This window comes from Molossus molossus, unplaced genomic scaffold, assembly GCF_014108415.1.
Source record: "Molossus molossus isolate mMolMol1 unplaced genomic scaffold, mMolMol1.p scaffold_m16_p_5, whole genome shotgun sequence".
In the NCBI taxonomy this organism is placed as follows: domain Eukaryota; kingdom Metazoa; phylum Chordata; class Mammalia; order Chiroptera; family Molossidae; genus Molossus; species Molossus molossus.
In genome coordinates this window covers 1,639,517-1,657,071 of record NW_023425388.1, presented here as the reverse complement: position 1 = coordinate 1,657,071, position 17,555 = coordinate 1,639,517, and the positions used below count along the sequence as shown (strand labels likewise).

General features: G+C 43.3%; 1 protein-coding gene across 3 annotated transcripts in view; it reads left to right on the top strand.

Moving 5' to 3' along the window:
• Positions 1-17,555, top strand: part of SCAF4 (SR-related CTD associated factor 4) — a 64,823-nt gene that overhangs the window by 32,227 nt on the left and 15,041 nt on the right. The window contains exons 7-19 of one of the 3 annotated variants that reach the window (XM_036242679.1): positions 392-544; positions 5,429-5,586; positions 5,932-6,040; positions 7,429-7,593; positions 8,534-8,619; positions 9,413-9,603; positions 10,331-10,431; positions 11,122-11,235; positions 12,602-12,758; positions 13,853-14,010; positions 15,241-15,406; positions 15,495-15,581; positions 15,732-15,923. In XM_036242679.1, the coding sequence (XP_036098572.1) occupies positions 392-544; positions 5,429-5,586; positions 5,932-6,040; positions 7,429-7,593; positions 8,534-8,619; positions 9,413-9,603; positions 10,331-10,431; positions 11,122-11,235; positions 12,602-12,758; positions 13,853-14,010; positions 15,241-15,406; positions 15,495-15,581; positions 15,732-15,923 (1,837 nt within the window). The remainder of the gene's footprint in view (positions 1-391; positions 545-5,428; positions 5,587-5,931; positions 6,041-7,428; positions 7,594-8,533; positions 8,620-9,412; positions 9,604-10,330; positions 10,432-11,121; positions 11,236-12,601; positions 12,759-13,852; positions 14,011-15,240; positions 15,407-15,494; positions 15,582-15,731; positions 15,924-17,555) is intronic. The other 2 variants (XM_036242680.1, XM_036242681.1) reach the window with 2 other exon arrangements.

The following is a 17,555-nucleotide window of genomic DNA, read 5'->3' as shown; positions in this document are numbered from 1 at the left end:
CAGAATTATTCGAATTGGAAAAGATTTTTACATTTTTCTAAAAACATGTTTACCTTGCTCACAATTCAGTGTGTTTTCTTTTTGACTGTTCTCTACTGTGGGGTTGTCAGCGTACATCTTGACTTAGAGCTGCACACATTGTACCCTTGGCCTTCACTCACAGACAGCCGTTGCGAAGGGTGGTGGTCCTTGTTTCTAGTCTGCTCTGTGCCTCTGCTGCCCTGCATTCCCCACGTCATTGTCTGAGTCCATTGGTTGTGCATATAAATTCATTGCTTTATCTCGTTCCGCTCCTCTTTAGATTTGGAGTCCCCTTTAGATTTCTTTAGTAAATGTCTTCTGATACAGTGACGTACTTCGTTAGGGGGTTTACCGTCTCCTTGTGTTTTAGCTTCAGCAGATCCTTCAGACTTTTCAACAGCCTCCAAAACCACAGTCTCCTGCCATCGACAATGCTGTGATGGCACAGGTTCAGGCCATCACCGCCCAGCTAAAGACGACTCCGGCAGCCCCGCCAGAGCAGAAGGCAACTGCATTTGACAAGGTACTTTTGTCACTCACTTGGGGTGGTGACGTTAGCCGTGCTCTAGAGTCTGTGGATCGTTCATTTTGTGGTTTTAGGGATTCCCCCCACAACATGAAAACATGGAATCTTTTTCTGGTTATAAATTTAAAATATATTGATTGCAGAAAATTTTAGGAAAGAAAGTGAATAACATAGTAAAAGTAAATAGTCTAGAGAAAAGTAAACAGAAGAGCATTTCCCATTAACTCAGTACTTGGAGAGAACTGCTGTGACATTTTGCCACAGATCTGCCTTTCTCATTAGTGTACATAATGTATGTACACTATTTTTAACTTGCTTGTTTTATCTCAATCATGTTATCTTGTTTCTGTTGTTCCGGTTAACAGATTTATTTCTATTTATTTATTATTTTATCTTTATTGTTGAAAGTATTACAGATGTCCCCCACCCCGACTCCCTCCTCAGTTAAAGTATCTTCTGAACCCCCTGTAGCCACTATAAACTCTGTACCAACTCTGTGCCACAGTTGCCCTGCATTCCCCACATCATTGTCTGAGTCCATTGGTTACGCATGTAAATTCATTGCTTTATCTCTTCCGCTCCTCAAGATAAATCGATTTAAAGTATATTTTTATTGAATTTTTTTTTTGGTAAGGGAGAGAGAGATAGAAACATTGATGTGAGAGAGAAACATCAATCAGCTGCCTCCTCCACACCCCCTACTGGGGATTGAGCCCACAACCTAGGCATGTGCCTTGACCAGGAATCCAGCTGGGACCTTTCAGTTGGCACGGTGCTCAAACCACTGAGCCACACCAGCCAGGCAAGATTCAGATAGATATTCTCACCGAGTGTCTTTGTTCGGTATAGGTACTCCATTACATGGACACATCACTGTTTGCTACTCCCCTTTCAGCAGACATCTAAGTTGCTTTCCCCTGTTTTTGCTGTTAAAAAACCTTAGTTGCCATATCTTTGTGAGGTTTGGGTGGTTCGGTGTCTTCACTGCGCTGGTGGGCCTTGGCATGTGTAAGAGGCATCTGAGTGCACAGATGTGCTGAATGGGCACAGCTTACACTCCTGGGTGAAATATTCACCCAGACAACTCCACTCTTGTCTGTTTTATGTCTTTTGTATTTATTGGGTTTATGGCTGTATACTTTTTTTCATTTTATAGTTTTCACTGCAATAAAATACACAAGTTTGAAGGTCCTAGAAATAAAGGATATCTTTTAGTTTAATCATCTGAGATTTTTAATTTCTTTCCAGCATTCTAATTATAACATATAATAACTTTCTTTTTCTTAATCCTTACCCAAAGATAATTTTCCACTTAGCTTCAGATAGAGTGGAAGGAAGGGGGGTGGGGGGAGAAACATCGATGTGAGAGGGACACATTGACCGGTTTTCTCCCGCATAACCCTGACCAGGGCCAGGAAGAACTGCAACTGAGGAATGTGCCCTTGTGCGGAATCGAACCCACAACTCATTGGTCCACCGGCCGACGCTCTAACTGCTGAGCCAAACTGGCAAGGGCAGATATAATAACTTTTATTAGATCTTATATAAGAGATGCTAAGTCTTAGTCCAAACTAAGACTCCATGCGCTAATATCTCTAAACAGGACATACAAATGGCCAGGAGACATGAAAAAAATGCTCAACTTCTCTAATCATTAGAGAGATGCAAATTAAAACAACTATGAGATAGATATCACTTCACACCTGCCAGAATGGCTGCCATGAACAAACCCTCAAATAACAAGTGCTGGGGAGGATGTGGAGGAAAAGGGGCTTTATCTAGTACACTGCTGGTGGGAATGCAGACTGATGCAGCCACTATGGAAACAATATGGTGTTTTCCTCAAAAAATTAAAAATGGAACTGCCATTTAACCCAGTGATCCCACTTCTCGGAATATATTCTAAGAAGCCTGAAACACCAATCAGGGAGAATATATGTACCCCTATGTTTATAGCAGTGCTATTTACAAAAGCTAAGATTTAGAAACAGCCCAAATGCCCATCAGTAGATGAGTGGATAAAAAAGCTGTGGTACAGCTGTGGCCGGTTTGGCTCAGCGGTTAAAGTGTCAGTCCTTAGACTGAAGGGTCTCAGGTTCGAATCCTGGTCAAGGGCATGTACCTGGGTTTGATCCTTGGCGGGGGTTGTGCAGGAGGCAACCAATTGATGTGTATGTCTCTCGCCCTTCCAATCTAAAGAGCAACAGAGAAATATTCTCGGGTGAGTAGTTAAAAAAAAAAAAGGCTGTGGTACATTATTTACACAATGGAATTCTATGCAGCTGTGAGAAAGAAAGATCTCTTATCCTTTGAGACACGTGGAGGGACCTGGAGAGCACTAGGCTGCTCGAAATAAGCCAGTCAGAGAAAGACAAGTACCACATGCTCACTTATTTATGGAATATAGTGAACAAAATAAGCTGACAATCAAGATAGATCCAAAATCATGGAAGTAGGGAACAGACTGACAAACCTCAGAGGGATGAGGGTAGGAAGAAATGCACCAAAGAACTTGTATGCGTATATGCACAACCAATGGACACAGACATCAGGTTGAGGAAAGCAGGAGGGGGGTGGGAGCAGGGAGGAGGGGCTACATCTGTAATACTTTTCAACAATAAAAAATAAATTAATTTAAAGAACAGACTCCATGTGCTAAACACTGGTGGTTGTCATTGTATCTTGGTGATTTATGTATTCATTTTTATTGATTTTTTAAAAATATTTTTTAATTGATTTTAAAGAGGAAGAGGAAGGAGAGGGAGAGAGAGGTAGAAATATCGATAGAGAAACGTTGATCAGCTGCCTCCTGCACGCACCTTACTAAAGATCAGATTAGCCCGCAAACCTGGCATGCGTCCTGACTGGGAATCGAACCCTCTCCTCTTTGGTCCACGGGCCAATGCTTTAGCAGCTGAGTCAAACGGGCCAGACCACAGTTTAATTTTTTAATTGCTTCAAATCTTTTCCCAAAGCAATGGGTATAAGTCTTAAAACTTTAAGGAACATATTTATCAGTGATCATACGTTTTGTTTTTTGTAGACTATGTAGGCCCAGTTTTTTTAATGTGGCTTCACTTTAATGTTGTTACTCAAGTGTTCAGTGTGCACTGCTGTGAGTGGTGAGAGTGGCACCCATACTGTATTCCGTGAGGGTTAGATGAGCTGATGTGTGTAAGAGAGCAAGGTGCCTGGGCCATACTGATTCACTCAGTTACAATAAGAACTTTTATTTACATAGCCTAGAATTACAAAGAAGGGAACACGTGTTGTCCCTTCCTAATTTAGAATTCTGCTGTTCAGTTAAGGTTTAGCAGAACTGTCACAGGAATCTGAGGTTGGAAATTTATGAGGAGAGTGGATACAGCTTAAGAGAGGAGATTGCTCATTGCATCCAGAGTCTGGGTCTTTGAGGTTGAAAAGACCAGTGTCCACAACCTGAGTCTACCACTCACTGACCATACCATCTCGGTTATATTTCTAAATGCCCTGAGCTTTCGTTTCCTTGTTTGTAAAAACAAGAAAATCTGTCTACGTTATTTGCTTTTTGTGATGGTGAAGTATTGTGTGTGATCTACCAAAACACAATAGCAACCCTGGCCAGTTTGGCTCAGCGGTTAGAGCCTGCGGACTGGAGAGTCCTGGGTTTGGTTCCCGCTAAGGGCACGTACCTTGGTTGCAGTTTGTTCCCGGCCCTGGTTGGGGTCGTGTGGGTGGCAGCCACTCCGTGTGTCTCATGTCTGCCGATGTTTCTCTCTCGCTCTCTCTCTTCCTTCCCCTCTCTCCCTCCCACTCTATCTGAAGATAAATGCAAAAATGTCCTCGGGTGAGGATTAAAAAACACACACACACACACAATAGCAGGAGTACATTGTGCTGCCTACCTTCCTTTCTGAATAAATGTAATCAGAATTTCAATGGCACTTCTAGACACGTGATTTTGTGAAATGCCCTTGTTCTTTTTTTCTTTCCATATGTTTTTATTAATTTTTGTTTTTGAGAGAGAGAGGAGGAGAGAGAAACATCCATGTGAGAGACAGATATGCCTCCTGTATGCCCCCTACTGGGGATTGAGCCCGAAACCCAGGCACGTGCCTTCATCTGGAATCAAACAGGACCTGATCTCAGACAGAGGACGATGCTCAATCCACTGAGCCATGCCAGCCAGGCTCGCTCGCTCGCTCCTTCCTCCCTCCCTCCCTCCCTCCCTCCCTTCCCTCCCTTCCCTCCCTTCCTTCCTTCCTTCCTTCCTTCCTTCCTTCCTTCCTTCCTTCCTTCCTTCCTTCCTTCCTTCCTTTTTTCTTTCCCTTCCTTCCCTTTTCTTCTCTTTCTTCTCTCTTTCTCTCTTTCTCTCTCTGGTTATATGAGGTGAGCTTTCTTTATATAGCCCCATCTGTGCCCTTCGCTTTTGTTTTTTCATGTTAACATATTCTTCGGCAGGCAACAACGGTGTTTTTCTGTGAGCATTTATAGCGATTGGATAAGACGGTCTTGCACTTGTACTTTTCCAAGCTACTGAAAATGTGCACCATTGTCAAGTATGCAGAGTTCCAAACATTGTTAGTCTAGGAATAGGACTATTTCAGTGAAAGACTCACATGGTAAACTAAGAACAGAGCAAGTGTACAGACCATGGTCAGAAAGAAAACACGCGTTTATAATTGGAGGAGAAAAGCAGGACAAAAACTGTCTTTCTCAAATGGCATTTGTGTAAAAACCGTTTGTCTATGAACCAAGGTCCTAGGGGCAGGTGGGAAAATGAGATTGTCCACGACAGCATGGTGGGATTAGAGATGGTGAGAAAATCTGTTGGTTTTATAAAGTTTTTGTGTACTGAACGCAGTCAGAATTTTAAATGGAATACCGGCATGCCTGTTGCAGAAGCTGCTCGATCGATTTGATTACGACGACGAACCAGAAGCTGTGGAAGACTCTAAGAAAGAAGACGCTGCTGCCAGCACAGCCTCTGCCGCCGCCCCCCCTGCCGCCGCCCCGCCCTCCGCTGCAGTCCCCGCCGCGTCTCCTCCGCAGGCCCCCTTGTAGGTGTCCGCCCTCAGTGTGTGGAGTGGGTTTCCTTGCGAGGCACCGCACAGGGGCGTTGAGCGGAAGGTTGTTTCCATGTACAGTCACTCTCTTTTTACATACTGATATCTTGTGTTTTCTCCCGAATGGGGAGGAGAACCTGTAAGATTTAGGATTTAAAAATGGCTTTTATGTTAGGAATAGTGCTCAGTGTATCAGTTAATACATAGGCAAGTGGATTCAGTAGATGATTCAGTTGATTGTTAATGGTTACAGGACAGCATTCTTCATGCTTCTATGTAAATGTGGCTGAGAATCTCATGTGGTTTTGACTGGGTAAAAGGGTTACTCATACTTTTCAGTGGATTTCCTGGAGATGGCATGCAGCAACCGGCATATACCCAACATCAAAATATGGATCCGTTCCAACCTCCGATGATGGCGATGCAACAGGATCCAGTGCACCATCAGGTAGAGGCGTTTTCCCGGCAGCTGAGTCTTCATACCTGAAGACATTCATTCGAGCATAGGGGTTGCACTTACAGACCACTCTTCAGCCTCGTGGTTGGATCGGTAGTGCCATGGCTGCAGTAAGGCTGTCGAGCACGTAACTGGTTTGAGTTGCTTTTCGCTTTCATTAAAACCAGGACGCTACATATTATGTGCTTATAATCTAATAATAAGTATTTGAGAGAGAGAACATGGCTCTGTTTCAGGGAACTTGCCTCTTTAGTTACTATAGAGCTCTTCCCCTTACAAGGATCCTCTTTGGTGCATATTTTAGAGGATTTTCAGCTCTCAACAGGGAGGAAGTTAGTAGAGATTTAGTCATGGGATTCATTTCAGCAAATCCTCTAATTCAGAGTTTCCTAAGCTTGACTGTGCACCTGAGTTAATGGGGGCAGGGAGGGGCATTTAAAAACTCCAATGTTGGCCCTGTGATGCTGCAGTGAGTTTAAACACTGAGTCTAGACACATTTTCAGTTGTGCAGTGATCGTGCTGTACAGTTAGTCTTGGGAAGTAGCCCTTGATGGCCTCGGTGTAGAAAGAGCTCTAAGGGATCTGTTTGGACTCCATTCATATTCTTATGTCCTTTTCAGTCCATTTCATACATTTGGTAACATGAAATGGGTACTGTGATTTTAATGACTTGCTGATGAATGAAATTTTAAAAGTATTTTATAAGCCTGTTTAAAATATGAAGAAAACCTTTGAAGTTATTTCCAAATGTTCAACAGTTACTGAAAGTTTATAAATAGAGAAAGAGTACTTCTTTTGTGACGTTATAATTATACTTTTAATTATATTGACATTGTAATGGCACGTGGTTTATTCTTGTTGTTGGTTGAAAGTCTCCTGAGAGTAAATTTTTTTTTTTTTGGTACATGCCCGTAGCAGGAGCCGAACCCAGGTCTCTCTGGTCCACAGGCCAACGCTCTAACTGCTTAGCCAAACCGGCCAGGGCAAGAGTAAATTTTTTAAAGAACGAACCTAGAGGTCAATACTTTAGCCACTTTCTCCCAAAAGTCATAGTACCTCTGACTTTAAGTTCAGTCTCTTGCGAAGTTTCCGCACATAAATGAAATTATGCCTTTAAATATATAACCCAAACCTATGTGTTCATAATTTCAAAATGAGTCATAGGATTTTTAACCTATACTTGGATATGTAACAATTCTTTGAGTAAGTATCTGGAAACTGTTAATTGTTGCATGTCATTGTAGTTTTTCCTTGATAAAAATTTATTGAAGGTATTTTAGTTTTATATTAAAGTAGGGTGTTTTGTTTGTTTGATTTTTAAATTATTTTTGGTATCTATTACTCAAAATCTACTCATACCTTTCCTTTAAAAACTAAGGTTCCACTTCCTCCTAATGGACAGATGCCAGGATTTGGCCTTCTTCCCACACCTGCGTTTCCATCCCTGGCTCAGGCTGGGGTTCCTCCGGCTGCCCCCGCCCAGCAACCATTCCAGGCCCCTTTCCAGGCCCCAGGTGACCCTCCATCACAGAAGGCGCATCAGGTGAGACCTCGTTCCTGGTTGTCAATCAGCTGTTGGTCTCCTGGACGTAGGTGCAGGTTCCTGCCTGTGAGCTTGTCATCTGCACTTGACTTGAAGACAGACCCTTCCCTTGGGCACTTGGTAACCCCATCTGTGCCCCAAGATTTTCACCTGTAAATGGACATAATAATGCTACCAATTTTAATTAAGTTTTGAGGATTGAGATAGAGTATAGAATGCTTAACCAGTGCCTAGTTATGATTTATTAAAATGGTATGCACCTGACCAGTGTGGCTCAGTGGTTGAGCATCAACCCTGCACCAAGAGGTTGCCAGTTTGATTCTCGGTCAGGGCACGTGCCCAGTTGTGGGCCTGATTCCCAGTGGGGGGCGTGCAGAAGGCGTTCTCTCTTATTGATGTTCGTATCTCTTTCTCCCTCCCTTTCTCAAATCAATAAAGAAAAAATATTTATTTTATGTTTTTAAATATGTTTTTATTTATTTTTAGAGAGAGAGGAAAGGAGAGAGAAAGAATCGATGAGAGAGACACGTCAATCGGCTGCCTCCTGCACACCCCCAATGGGGACCGAATCCGAAACCTGGGCATGTGCCCTGACTGAGAATTGAACCGGTAATCTCTTGGTCCATAGGTCGACACTCAACCAGTGAGCCACATTGGCCAGGCTAAAGAAAAAATATTTTTTAAAAAATTATATGCATATATATGTAAGCTATATGAAGTAGTTTCCAAAAGTAGAGTATTTCTTATAGTCTTGTAAACCATAAAATTGTTTTGCCCACTTAAGACCAGTGGTTATTAAACTAGTAATTTGGTCTCAAGTGACCAAAAGAGAACTGCTTCAGGACAGGAGATTTGTAATTGAATGTTTTTAGGTTTTGTCCTCTTGCCTTATTTATAATTTTTACTTTTCTCATTTGATGATGACTATTTGTTTTTAAAGGAAATGAAAGTCGAACAGTCTTGTGTTCAAGAGGTTAAGCGGCATATGTCTGATAACAGAAAATCAAGATCTAGGTCAGCGTCCAGGTAATTCATAGAAAATGGTTTTTCGATCTTGTATGTCTTAGGAGGCATAGAGATTAAAATCAAGTTTGGTTCCATGGTGGGTGAATAAAATAACACGTGGTTTGTTTGTCTCTGTGTGAGTGGGGACAGAAGCACTACAGAAAGATTCTAAAGTCAGTCTATCCTACCCACACGTATTCCCTTGGAGTTGTTCTAATGCTGCGTACAGATCGTGTGCATGGAATTCTTACTACACTGTCACGGTCTTTTCCGTTTATCAGCCAACAGATTGGAAATGTAATAAATAATACTGTCATCAGATTACGTTTTTAAATGTTGCAAAAAAGAAGGCTGGACTAGAAGAGAGGTCACAGCTGTGGAGCAGGTGCAGTGACGACACTGCACCTGCCCTGCAAACCTGCTGTTGGCACAGCGCTAGAGGCGCCGAGGACGGGGCACGAGCCTCCGCTGTCCACCTCCCCATCTCATGTGCAGTGTGAGGTTGCCCTGCTGTTGGCACAGCGCTAGAGGCGCCGAGGACGGGCACGAGCCTCCGCTGTCCACCTCCCCATCTCTGTGCAGTGTGAGGTTGCCCTGCTGTTGGCACAGCGCTAGAGGCGCCGAGGACGGGGCACGAGCCTCCGCTGTCAACCTCCCCATCTCATGTGCAGTGTGAGGTTGCCCTGCTCTCGCCTCTTACATAGTCAGTATTAAGTTACCTCCCTGTATTTATTTCTTTGTCAGATTAATACATGCTTACATTTCTTAAATTTCTTCTTCATGTGTTATCCATTCTCCCTCCTGAAAATAATAGGTCACCAAAAAGGAGGCGATCTCGATCTGGTTCTAGATCTCGAAGGTCTCGTCATCGACGTTCTAGGTCTCGGTCGAGAGATCGACGCCGGCATTCTCCTAGATCTCGATCCCAAGAAAGACGGGACCGAGAAAAGGAAAGAGAGCGCCGGCAGAAAGGCCTTCCTCCAGTCAAATCAGAAACCGCGAGTGGTAAATTAACCTTCATGTTCAAACTTCCTCCGTTAATTTTTCATGTCATGGGTTTTCAATGTTTTCTAACTACTAACAAAATACTGTTTTATCGTGTCTCATTATTGAGTGTATGTTCTTGGGTTTGCTTTTGTACGTTAAGTCGGCTGTAAAGCAGCAATAGGAGTGGGTGTGGAAAATGGGAGGTCTAGCTTGCTTCCAGAATAACTAACATCCTCTTCCTTTTATAAAGATTTCCAGTTTACAGACTGTATTACTTTGCATTATTTTTCTGGATCTCATTATGTGTTTAAAATATGTTTAGTAGGGTGTGCTGTAGGTCCATGGCTATTATTGAAATTTTAATCTATGTGACTAGAGCATGTGTAAAACCTCTGACTCTAAAGCTTATTACCTAGGGCGCAGTGTAAGAGACACCCCCCATGCGCTCGGCAGGTGGGGGTGTGCCTGCGCCTGGGGAACAGAACCACAGCTGGTGGCCAGCGTTAGGACCCAGTCTGGGTGTGTGCACAAGGCAGGCTTTCCAGCTGCGTGTGTCCGTTGTCCTGGTTTCAGTTCTGGAAGCAGTACCACAGTTTTCCAGAATTTCTAAGTGTCTGTGGGGTTTGCTGCTCAGACTTGAGCGTCATGATGTGGCGCAGGCATGGTTCTGTGATGATTGCTCATGTCAGGTACAGTGTGGTTCATTATCAAATGGGAGTGTTTACGATGATGATTTTATTTTCAGTTTGTAGCACTACACTCTGGGTGGGACAGCTGGACAAAAGAACTACGCAGCAGGATGTTGCCAGTCTCTTAGAAGAGTTTGGCCCGATTGAATCCATTAATGTGAGTGTGTATTAAATTACTTTGTGACTTGCCCTGGCCGGTTTGGCTCAGCGGTTAGAGCGTCGGTCTGCGGTCCTGAGAGACCCAGGTTCGGTTCCCTCTAAGGGCATGTACCTCGGTTGCAGTTTGTCCCCGGCCCTGGTTGGGTCGTGCGGGACGCAGCCACTCGATATTTCACACTGATGTTTCTCTCTCTCTCTTTCTCTCTCTCCCCCCACTCTGTCTGAACAAAAAATGGAAAAATGTCCTCGGGTGAGGATTAAAAAAAAATTACTTTGTGACAGTGAGCAGATGTGATTGTCATTTTAAAAAATTAAGGATTGGGGCCTAAGTTAAAACTTGCCCAGGTTTTATAGACAATGTGGCTAGAGGTTAGATGTTCTGAGTCTGTGTTTATTTAGCATTCTCTGCATTTTAACCACATGTCTTTGATAATCAAGTTTAATTAAAACTTTTTTCTAGAGAAGTCTTTATTATGTAATAAAGCTTAGGGGACAGTGGGCGCGTTAATAACAGGCAGTTGAGACCAAATTCAGATTGCCAGTTTACAAGTTACTTAATCTCAGGTAATGGAACACTGGCTTGATGGGGGAGATGGGTTATAGTTGGGGTTGTTGTTATTTAGTGTTACATCTTACTGCTCTTTAATTTTGTGATCGTGTTTTGTGACATTGAAATGTGTCGGAGCAGATGATTCCTCCCAGAGGCTGTGCCTATATCGTTATGGTTCATAGGCAAGACGCTTACCGTGCCCTGCAGAAGCTGAGCCGCGGAAACTATAAAGTGAACCAGAAATCTATAAAGGTACAGTTTTAGATATTAGAATTCTTTTGTTAACTGTAATTTTGGACAGAAGATTTCATATGCATCTTTTAAAAAAGAGGTTATCTACTGCCCTGGCTGTTTTTTGCTCAGCGGTTAGAGCGTCAGCCCATCGAACGAAAGGGTCTTGGGTTCAGTTCCATTCAAGGGCACATACCTGGGTTACAAGTTCGATCCCCGGCCCCTGGTTAGGGTCATGTGGGAGGCTACCAGTCAATGTGTCTCACATCAATTTCTCTCTCTCTCTTTTTCTACCCCTCCCTCCCTTCCTCCCTTCCACTCTATCTAAAAAACAAAATCAGCGGGCCTGGCCATGTGGCTCAGTGGATTGAGCGTGTCCATGGACTGAGAGGTCCCGTTCGATACTGGTGAGGGCACAGGCCTGGGTTGTGGCTCGATCCCCAGTAGGGGGTGTGCAGGAGGCAGCTGATCCACGTTTCTCTCATTGATGTTCCTCTCTCCCTTCTCTCTAAAAAAATCAATGAAAACTTAAAAAAAAAAAAAAAATATCCTGAGGATTAACCAAAAAATAAATAAATAAACTTAAAAAAAAGGGATTAGCCCTGACCAGTTTGGCTCAGGAGTTAGAGCATCGGCCCTCAGTCCAAAGAGTCTTGGGTTCAATTCCAGTCAAGGGCATGTGCCTTGGTTGGGGCTTGGTCCCCCGCCCTGGTCAGGGTTGTAAGGAAAGCAACCAATTGTTGTGTCTCTCTCACATCAATACCCCCCCCTTCCTTTCTCCCTCCCTCCCTTTCTCCTGCTCTCTCCCGCTCTATCTGAAAATAAATGGAAAAATATCCTGAGTGAAGAGTTAAAAAAAAAAGGTTATCTATTAAATTTTAAATTTTAAATATTGGGTTCATGGTAGAATTTTGATGATTTTTTAAAATGTAGGTAGAACAAGTCATCATGGTATTTAGTTATTTGGTGCTTTAAATATAATGTCATTTAGTAAAATATTTTGTTAGTTCAAAAATTCTGGATTTAAAGTTTGTCACCTCATCTGAGAATGACTAATGCGGAATACTTCCAAGGTGCCGAGACTCTGGAAGGTGGCCCGGTGTGCTGGGCTGCGGGGAGGTTTGCCCTTGCCCTGCAACCCTCTTCCTCTGAGGGCGTGCTGGCCGGGGTGGGGGGCGGGGGGATGGAAGAGTGGGCGAGATGTTGCCAGTCACATGTCTGTTCTAGGACAAAGTGAGGTGAACGGGGAACCAGTTCCCAGTGACAAATAAGGCCCCTGGATAGCGAGGCCATGGGCTCCCCTGCTGCCGATCTGCGACAGTGACCTTGCAAAATTTATGACATTCTCTCTCCCTTTCCTTTTGTATCTTAATTAACGGTGATATAGATTGCCTGGGCCTTAAACAAAGGAATAAAGGCAGATTATAAGCAGTATTGGGATGTGGAACTTGGTGTTACTTATATTCCTTGGGACAAAGTCAAGCCTGAAGAACTGGAAAGTTTTTGTGAAGGAGGGATGTTGGACAGTGATACGCTCAATCCAGGTACAGCAGCACTTCGAGCTTTTTAAACTCATGCCTTTTCTTAACAGTGCATGTGCTAGATGTTTATTCCCGTTAGGAAGTGATTTTTGAGATTTTTCAAGTATCTGATATATGCCAGTCTCTTCATTGTAAACTGAGGAAACAATGGTGAGTAAGGCAAATGAGATCTTTGCTGTTCTGCAACTTATATGAAGTATAGAGATGCAGATCCACATTAAATAACTACTGGTCGTGGGGTAAACAGATTCAACGCATCTTAACTGATTGTCTTTGATACTGTGTTTTAATCCAGTACGTTGTAATAATTTCTTTGAAAATGTTTAGATGTCCAGAGAAGCAGTGGGAAGTAAGTGCGTGTGGCAAGGAGGTGCAGTTACTTATGGTCGGGAATATTAGAGATGCCAGGCTGACTGTGGCGTGGCCGTGGGGAAAGTGGCAGCATGCGTGGGCCTGGCACGGGGGGAGCACAGGGTGGCATGGCTGTGGAGGGAACTGTAGGGGCAGTTTCCAGCAGGATCTGTGGCTTGAGAGCCCCCTGAGGAGGGGCCATGCTGGGCTGACAGCTCTCACACCCTCATCCCTCCATGCGCATGGTGCCTTCACTTAGAGCTGTGTGTGTTGAGGCAGACGGACTGGGGTCTGCTGTGTGCCAGGCATTCTGGGAGGCTCGCTCCAGAGGGGAAGTACTGCCTCTCCCTCCCCGATCCTTTGTCCAAATAAGAACAGAGACTAGAGCCAGGTGTGTCTAGGTTGAGTTACATTTCTGCTGCTTACTAGGTATGTGACGTTGCACAAATGGTCTTTCTTTTCCTCATAACACGGGAATAATCATAACAGGAACCACTTACAGGCAGTATGAGAATTAAATTGCTTAGTACATATAAAATGTTTAGACCCGTGCCTGCACCAAGTGAGCACTTGTTTTTTTGCATATCTGCTAATTTAAATATTTGTAAGATTAGCATAGTCATTTCTTTGATAATCTTTGACTACTGCTTTTTAATATAATCAACATTTGAAAAAACATTTCTGGATTTACAGTTATAAGCTGAACATGGTAAGCGCCTATTGTTCAATTTCATTAACTCCCGTAGAGTGGAAAGGAATTCCCAAGAAGCACGACAATGAGGTTGCGCAAAACGGAGGGGCAGAGAGCTCCCACACAGAACCAGCGTCGCCCATCCCGAAGCCTGTGCCTGTGCCTGTCCCTCCTGTTCCTGTTCCCGCACCTATGACAGTGCCTCCTCCTCAGGTGAGACATTTGGGATATTATTGGAACTTTCATGTTTCTGAAACATACCTTTCCAACTTTTACTGTAGAAGGATGTCTAGATTTAGTCAAAGATCCAAGTACTTATATGTGCGTTATTAATTTGTCATATTTTGATAGGCCCACCCTGTTGTTTATAAGTTGCTGAGCACATTTTAAACGGTGTTAAGAGACCAGAACGCACTCCTAGTGCCTCACATCTGCTTGGATTACTGAGCACCTTATATTACGGCATTTCAGGCTTGAGGTGCAGACCTGTTAGAGTTTCTTCTGCTCTTTTACTTTGTTATCTTATCAGTCTATGTTCTTCATAGACTCTTGTTCTGAGGGTGCTTGGATTTATAACTGACAAGTAGCTTGTTTTGAGGGAAAGATAGTTTCTAAACCTCCAGTTTGGAGGATGCTATCATGAATTAAAAAAAAAAAAAAATTGAGTGACATTTAACTGAAGGTCTAAGAGTCTTTACTCTCCTTTTACTTCAGAAGAAAGGGTCTGGATTCTGGCAGAACATGGTTTGAATCCCATTTCCATTGTTCACTCAGCATGGTGACCTTGGGCAAGTCACAGACCGTCAGGCTTCCTTGTGCTTAGCCTCTTCCTTTAGCTGTGAATTTTATAAATGGACTTCCTAAACTGCCCTCTGTAGTTGGCCTTCTGGATATGCTCTTTAGTGTAGGTTTTAAATAAGATTCAAGTATATGAGCATTCATTTCAGAAACCTGACTGATCTGTTAAAATTGTTTATACTTTTTATTAAACAATAGCAAATATTGATTTCTTGGGTGTTTAGTAAGTGCCAGGTACTAGGCTGAACATGTATTCTTTAATTACCATAATTAGGTGAGGTTGGCACTTTTCTGTTTTATAGATGAATAAACCAAGGTCTAGAGAGGGTACACTTGCTCAGGGTCACAGATCTGGCCGGGCGGTTTGATCCTGGAATCAAATCATTGTGGAATTTGGCGGTAGCTTTCCTTAGAGACATTTCTCAGGCATGCCGGCCTGGAGGTGGGACACATCTCAGCGTCATACGGAATTGCTGTGACAGGAGAGTTTGGGGCAGGGACAGATCACCACCTGTTTTCTAATGTATTCATTTAATAACAAATTAGAAATATCTGTTTATTCAAAAAGATATTTTCTTCGTCTCTGCTCAGTGTGTGGGTGGGAGGTGGCTAGATGTGTGGCTCATTTCCTTCCTTCCTTCCTAGGTCCCAACACACCAGCCTGGTCCTCCTGTGGTGGGCGCTCTCCAGCCGCCCGCCTTCACGCCGCCTTTGGGAATTCCTCCTCCGGGCTTTGCTCCCGGTGTTCCTCCTCCCCCTCCTCCTCCACCATTTCTACGCCCAGGATTCAACCCAATGCATTTACCTCCAGGTACGCCAGATTGTTGGAGGAGACGTTGTTTTGAATCTGAGATAAAGTGATAGACGCAGCGTAAGTGATGTCGTCTTTCTCATTCTAGGCTTTCTTCCTCCTGGACCCCCACCTCCTATAACTCCACCAGTGTCTATTCCTCCTCCTCACACTCCACCAATCAGCATCCCAAACTGTAAGCATGTTTTCCCTGCGCTCAGTTCTCCTCTTGGCGTCGGGAGTGGAGGGAAGGTGACTAGTACTAGGGTCTAGAGTGGCAAGAGGATGTGGACCAGGAGATAATTAATTATTCAGCTTCACATGTTGATGTGATTATATTCCTTAGCTACTATCGCTGGTATAAATGAAGACACTACAAAAGACTTATCTATTGGAAATCCCATTCCAACAGTGGTGTCTGGGGCTAGAGGAAACGCCGAGGCTGGTGACAGCGTGAAAATGTATGGCTCTGCCGTGCCTCCCGCCGCACCCACGAGTCTGCCCACCCCTCCTGTAACCCAGCCTGTTTCACTACTGGGTAAGTTCATTGTTTTATTAGTTTCTATTCCTCTGCCCGAGTTAGTTGTTGATGGTGTGTGCGGCGGGAGGTGGCGGGGGGCGGGTGTGTGTGTGTGTGTTTAAACTAGCAATTCTGGTAAAGTGTTCTCTGAGGTTGATTTTCTTTGAGGAAGATCTTCTCTCTTAAATTAAATATGTGCTCTTGGTTTTTACCAAGAGTAGCCATAGAGGCAGCCTCCATGATGACATTATGTGTGTTCTTGTTGAATGAAAGTTCGGGTCTGCACATCTTAATTTGGTGCACAAAAGTGATTCGCCTCTGTGGAGAGGAACTGGTACAAAGTCCAAGGTTGACATAACCCCATGTGTCCCAGCTTTATGAAGACATTTTTGACAACATGGGTTTTTTTCCCGTCTGGACTAACTGGATCAATTGTTATATATCTAAACCCCCTGGACTTTGGTAGCATTCTTTGTGGGCTAGCAAAGGAAATTGATCTTTGACCCGTTGCAGTAAAGTGGCTTTGTTACCTGAGTGACAGGCCCCCCTCAGTTTCTCCCGCTAGAGGTTATCTGTCGTACTTAACCTACAACTTGACTACCGTGATTAAAGGGAGTGTGATTTAGATTGTTTACAACTTTGAGAGGCCTTACCCTTGCTTCCTTGAATTATAAATGAATATATCATATCCTTGTTATACTGACCATCTTTTAATTAATAAATTGTTGTACTGGAAGTGATATTGCCAAGTATCATTCACACTTGATCTCCCAGTGAGTGGTCAGTTCATCCTTACTGTTACCGTGTCAGTCTTGTGAGTCCATGTGTCTTCAGAGGGGTGTGTATGCACGTTTGCTTTCGTAATCTTAGACTTTCTAGGAAAAAGCACAGTGGTTACCCCTGAGATGTAGGATTGTGGGACGTGGTTTGTGATGCAGAACTTTTAATTTTCACCTATACCTTTCAGGACTGTTGGAAATTTTTACTTTGTGCCTGTACTACATTTGTAATAAAAATTGATTTGTTTCTAAATAGCTGATTTCTGGCCTCTCCAAGACCGAGTTTAGGCCAACAATAAACTTGGTTTTTATTTATCTTAGTACACAGATTCAGTGAGAGTAAAAGAGGATTTGGGATTATAATTTGTCACAAGTAATTTAGCAGGAGTCATCATAATGATGGCAAGTGATTTGTTTAATAAGGCGATTGCTTAAAAGGCCTGTGCCCTGGAAATCATCCGGTAGGAGGAAAAGGACCAGCAGCCAAGAACCTTGAACATCTTTGGATCCTGGTTTTATGTGTTTTTTGTTTTTGTTTTATCTGTTTTTTCTTTTGTTTTCATATTTGTAATAAGTTGGTTTCACAAGAACCACAGAATCTGAGTTGGATAGAATTTTCCGATCAACTCTTTTCTTCCACCCCACACCCCTGATTATGAATTCTGTTTGAAGTGAAATTTTCTAGTCTAGCGTCCATGGATGTCGGGCCACCTGGAAACATTTACAAAATTGTGTGCATTCATACTTTTTTCCTGGGCTTAATAAATTCATTGAATAAATACGAAGATTTAATCATCTTCAAGGGTTTGGTACCCACCACTGTCAAACAACTTGAAGAGTAAATAGCCTGCCTGTCCCTGACTCAGCACTT